The sequence below is a fragment of the Periplaneta americana genome, chromosome 13 (assembly GCF_040183065.1).
Source record: "Periplaneta americana isolate PAMFEO1 chromosome 13, P.americana_PAMFEO1_priV1, whole genome shotgun sequence".
Classification (NCBI taxonomy): Eukaryota; Metazoa; Arthropoda; class Insecta; order Blattodea; family Blattidae; genus Periplaneta; species Periplaneta americana.
The window spans coordinates 139356483-139362621 of record NC_091129.1 but is presented as its reverse complement, the minus strand read 5'-3'; the positions used below and the strand labels follow the sequence as shown (position 1 = coordinate 139362621).

Here is a 6139-nt window from a genome sequence, read left to right as displayed (position 1 = left end):
CTTGAGTTCCACTCCTATACCATTCCTTCCATGCTCTGGCTATTCGTTGGATCAATCAGCCAGGTATGACGCCAGTTATGCAGAAGTCTTGTATTATGACTGGCACTCTACAGATTCCACGAATGGTCTATATTTCAGCTTGTTTAGCTATCGTAGTATCCTGATTAATATGGTTTTCTCAGATGCAGTAACTTGAGTACAAGGTTCTTAAGTACTTATATATTTCCAAAGTTATTATTTGGACGTAAAATCGCAAAAGATCGTAAGTATAACATAGGCTAATACCCCCTTCCATCCAAATGTTATCCATTTAAAACCTCTTCAAAGAAAATTCTTGGAAATTACAAATGTAGTCAGTTTTGACTTTTAGAAACTGCACATAATAAAGAAATATTTGCTCACCAAATCTTTAATGGTAACACATTAGGCTGCAGAACTTTATTTGATTCCTGGCATGGAATATCTCCCTTCCATAGATATTATGCAAAAATTCTTGTCTTATGTTTATTTTGCACCATGATGATCATATGACCAAAGAATTCCCCTAACAAAAATGAGGACAGAACAGAGCGAAATTTTTATTTTATTTTAGTAGGTTATTTTACGACACTTTATCAACATCTTAGGTTATTTAGCGTCTGAATGAGATGAAGGTGATAATGGGGGTGAAATGAATCCGGGGTCCAGCACCGAAAGTTACCCAGCATTTGCTCAAATCGGATTGAGAGAAATTCCCGGAAAAAATCTCAACCAGGTAACTTGCCCCGACTGGGAATCGAACCCGGGCCACCTGGTTTCGCGACCAGACGCACTACTACACAGGTGTGGACTCAGAGCGAAATGTTCATTTCTTGAAGATATTATGTATTTTATGCTCGGCCATGCCGAAATGTAGTAATTATACACCTGGTAACAGTCCTTTAATGCATGTCATTAAAGTACACCTACTCATTAAAGTGCAGATGTTCAACCAATAACAACTCAGCTTACAGGTGTTCAGCCAATGACAAGTCAGCTTTGTACCGTTATAAAACCGCAAGTATTGATTATTCTCGGATATGCAATCAAAAGAGAATTAGCGAAAAGTCACGGAGGCTGGAAATCCCATACTGTCGCAGAAGGTTATGTTCTGTTACTATAATAATTAGCGTTAATTGTAAATAATATTCAAATAAACTCAATTTGTCATCTCGTTTTTCAATGTCGAATTCAATAATCAAGGTTATATCAAGTTTAACGGGATTACATCAAGGTCAATGGCATTATTCCTCGGAAAAAAATCAATACTTTCGCATCTGCGCACATCTCACAATTCAAGACCTAGAACAAGGTCACTTCCGATCTTATCAGATACAAATAAAATGTATACATCTGAATAATTTCAAGTTAGAAATATGGTCGAGCATAAAAAGTCGTATGAATCTTGCCTATAATGGGAATTAAGACGCTCGTATGAATATTATGAAACTCACTTGCGCTCGTTTCATAAATATCCATACTTGCGTCTTAAATACTATCATTATAGGCTCGTTGCATAATGTACTATTATTGTGGGACTATTTTTATAGCTACATTTAAGTAAGTACAAGTATACATTACATCTACACATAGTTATTTCAGCTTTTTCTTATTCTAATCTTTCTAGTCTACTGTAGAAGAACTCATGGTAGACTTCCATGATACGAAAACAGAATGTATAATTCAAACCTCATTTATACAAAATAAGAATTTTGGATTCACCTACCTGTATCTTCTGCAATAAAGTCAACATAACCATGACGAAAGGCCACCTGCCAACATGAGGGTGTTATACCTGGAATAGGGATCATCTAACAGCTTTTCATTGGAATGCCAGATAGTAGATGGTTTAATACAAAAATCTTGAAGCTTTTTGGGAAACCATAATTTCATCTGCTATCCACATTGTAACTGGTCTGCAAACAGTCGCAGAAGAGTCACAGCACTGATTGAAATAACAGGATTGTAGAAAGGGAAATATCAATGACAAAATGTAAACAAACACATCCAGGTATATTTCACATACACAGTCTGCTCCTGATTTTCAAAACAGTAACAACATATAAACAATATACAGCTTGGATATATATATAAAAAAATACTTTTCACAAAATAATCTGTACAGAATACAAGGTAAAACTAGCACTTCGTGACATGATGTATAAGCTCGGAAACAAGGGATTCGTTGGAAAGACAAGATGTAGCTAGTTGCTCATGCTGTTCTTCTCTTGTAGAATCTGGTAATAACAAGCCTGAAAAATTAATTATGAACTAAGCATTTCATATTTTAATTCCTTAAATTTTAAGAATAATAAAAAATTAAAGCACAATTTTTTGTTCTGATTATGTTAGTGGTAGTATGGCTGTACTAGAAAATAATCAATTATTGGAATAGTCTTAAGTCAGTGCACTGTGAATTTGTGTAACTCACACACAAAATATTGTATTCAAATATGCAATTTAAAATGGGATGTACTTATATTTTACTATATGAAAAACTTATCAGATTACCAGGAAACAATTGGCATTCATACAGTCCTTTCTGTAGATTGAAAACTCAAAAAAGTTTCATATCCATGGTTCAAGAATTAAAGCAGAAAATCAATATCCCCAATTTACAAATTAAACCAAACCCTTTAACTCTATTAAATATAGAATATAATCTAAATTTAACAGAAGAAATACTTAAATCAGAAGTAAGCACTGAAATAATGAAACAATTGTCTTTAGAGACAATATAAGGTACCATCCACAAAACTGGCTCCAGAGAACAAGGTGCCGGTGCAGGTGTTACGTGCTGTCTTTTCTCACTTTATAGATCTCTTGGGTATGGAACAACAAGTTTTGATGGAGAAATCATTGCAATAAGTGAATGTCTCAGGAATCTTCTATGCCACACCAATAAATTTAAGAATGCAGTTATATTGTCAGACTCCAAAGCAGCTATTCTATCAATAGTCTCTAAACACACACCTTCATCTCAAACAGCAGAAATAACTAAAATGCTCTCTCAATTATTAATATCACTCAATAAAAGAAATGTATTCCAATGGATACCATCCCATTGTGGAATCCTGGGAAACGAGAATGCGGATGCACTAGCAAAGAAGGGTAGCACTGCTACTTACAGACCTGTTACTAAATCTACGTATTACTCTGTGAAGAGATTTATTAAATCTACATACTTAGACTTCAACAAACAAAATTTGATAACACAATCACAAGGGAAAAAATGGAACTCTCTGCATCATAATCCACAGTTAATTCCCGATTTACCACGAAAATCGTCTGTAGCTGCATTTAGGTTGGCAACAGGCCATGATTGTTTGGCCAAACACCTGCATAGAATTGGAATATATCAGTCCCCTAACTGCCCATTATGCAACTCAAACCAAGAAATGGATTCGGAACACCCCAAAATCTGTGCTTCAGTGGCTGGTCATAATAATATCTTTGAAAAATATTGGAGTGCAAGAGGTCAAATGACTTTATTGTCAAACGCCTGGAATCAGAAAACAACAACAACATATGCAATTTAAAATGGGATGTACTTATATTTTACTTTCAAAATGTAACAAAGCATTGTGATGCTGCAAAAAATCGAGTTAGAGCATCCCTGACACAGAAATAGAGGTTTTGAGCATGCTGTCTGTGTACTGCAATTTCCCCTAAACCATTGGTCGGATTTTACTCATATTCAGTATCTACGAGTCAATTTATTCGGAAATTATGCATATGAAATATAAAAACTTTTAGTACATTTTTTTTTATTCTTAATCAAAAACATACAATAAAAATCCAATCAAAATTAAAGTCGAAGATTTTCTTTTCTTGTATCAAGAAAAAACTTTATTAGGAGGAAATTCAAATATAAGGGAAAAAAAAGGACGCAGAACTACGTTTGTCAGTGAGGGGAAAAAAATTGGAGAAATAAATTCTACACCCATAAAACTCACATAAGCTGCTGCTCTCTTGTGCTCTTTCTCTCTCTCTGCTGTGTCTTGTTATCTCTGCCATTTTTGTAACTGTGCTTTTGGGCTTGTTTGATTCGTCTTGGGATGCCCTTTTCTTCTGTTGTGTTCGTCTTCACTTTTGCATTCTCTCAATGTTTGAATTTCGAGGTATTTTAAAAAAGTACTCGTGAAAAATATGTTAACGTTCAGAGTTATGGATCAAATTTACCTGGACTACTTTTTTCGCGTTTATTTAATATATCTCTTCACATTCAATCGGTTGACATCTCAAATGACCAGATCGATTCAGATCTCACAGAGTTATGCACGTAAAATGGCTGGCAGAATGCAGTTTTCGAAGCATGTTTTGCCCCACCCTTCTCGCTAGTCTTGATGGTACAACTAGTTTCATGTGCATGTTTATGGTTATCTCTGTCTACATGGTACTATACTATTCATTTTGCTGCATTTATTTGTTCAAAGTTATAAGCAATTCTCATGTAAAAATATTTTTGGACATCATTACCATGCAGATGATGACCTAATGTGCTGAACACAAAGATATAGTTCTACATCAAAAATTTTTCCTGAGTGAGAGAGAAGAATTTCGTTACGAATTTAGGCCACGTTTATAACTGCACTGTTAAAATGATCATGTCTAAACAAGTTGTTACAAGATAAATATATAGCTTCATTGCTATTGCTAGTTCTAGTAAGAATATGAATGTAATACCTTTAATGTGGTGAACATGATGCCAAGTTCTCCATTTTGTAGATATGGCTCCATGAAATCCTCGATAAAATGAATTTCTGAACCTAGCTGCAAAATGCGAGACCTCACCACCACAAAATGAAATACAGGAAAAAGGTCATCCATTGTCCACAAGTAAGAAGTTCCCAAGTTATTTTGTACTGCCTAGAAGAAAGGAGACAAACATTGGAAAATAAAATTATGACACTATCATTTATGCATTGATCACTAAATTAAAACAATGGAATCTTTGATACTGACCACTAACAAATCACCGGCTATGCTTAGTTTTTGTAACTTGATCAACTCGATCACTCTAACTTAAATCACTTGAACTTACAGAATTAACTATTTAATAAATTCTTCATATGATCAACCACAATGATGTTTTTTTGTCTTCAAAACAAGATTACATTAATAAGAGAAAAATTGCTTGCTTGTATTTTATACACAGCACATGTTATAAAGAAACTTACTCTTGTCATTTGTTCAAAAGTCCTCCGAATCACTAGCAATTTTTCCAGTGGTGAAAATGTTGTCTTGAGCTGTTGAAGAGTTTCCACTGCGTCAATGAAAAGTTGATCTTCTAGTGGAGAAAATGGAGGTTCACGACTCAATTGGTGATGAGATGTAACCCAGAATTTCCTGCCAACATATATCAGCAGTAAGTCACATGAGATGCATATATTTTTAGTTACTAATTTGTTCAACTATAAACTTGAACAACTACAAAATCAGGCTCTTCGTCTAATCACTGGAGCAGTTAAATCCACACCTGTTGATGCCATGCTTGCCTTAACACGGATCCCATCAATAACAACAAAAATAGAAGAATAAGCACTGCTCCAACATGAGAAAATGTTACGAATGCCAAACTCTCAATGGACAGAAAAGAACCTCCCTTCTTCAATCCTTAAAACTCATAGTAGTTTCCTAGAAAAGGTAACACAGATTAAATCCAAATTGAACATTCCTAACACCAGAGAAAATTTACTCATAAGAGAAAATCCATTGGAATTATTGCAACCTACCTTCAGTTTGGAATTAACAGAGGAAATAAGTAAATCAGACACACCAAAAGAAATACAAAAACTTCTAGCACTGGAAATTATCAATACTAGATACCCTACAGAAGAATGGCTACACATATATACTGATGGATCAACCACAGAAAACCTTACTGGAGCTGGAGTTACATGTACACATTTTTCCTTTTATCATTCTGTTGGAGAGACACAACAAATTATGATGGTGAAATAGAGGCTATACACATTGCTCTCCGACAATTATTAAATCTTCCCTTAAATAAATATAAGAAGACAGTAATTCTTTCAGATTCTATAGCTGCAATTCAGGGAATATGTTCAAATGCTACAAAGAAGTCAACAAAAATAAGAGAATGCTACAAAATGTTAAC

At 34.4% G+C, this 6139-nt stretch overlaps 1 protein-coding gene across 3 annotated transcripts in view; it reads right to left on the bottom strand.

The window, feature by feature from the left end:
* Nucleotides 1-2012: 2012 nt before the first annotated feature.
* Nucleotides 2013-6139, bottom strand: part of Als2 (Amyotrophic lateral sclerosis 2) — a 42759-nt gene continuing 38632 nt past the window's right edge. For all 3 annotated transcript variants that reach the window (XM_069844383.1, XM_069844385.1, XM_069844384.1), the window contains 3 exons: nt 5199-5367; nt 4705-4887; nt 2013-2270 (listed from right to left, as the gene is read on the bottom strand). In XM_069844383.1, coding sequence (XP_069700484.1) covers nt 2223-2270; nt 4705-4887; nt 5199-5367 — 400 coding nt within the window. In that variant the 3' untranslated portion in view covers nt 2013-2222. The remainder of the gene's footprint in view (nt 2271-4704; nt 4888-5198; nt 5368-6139) is intronic.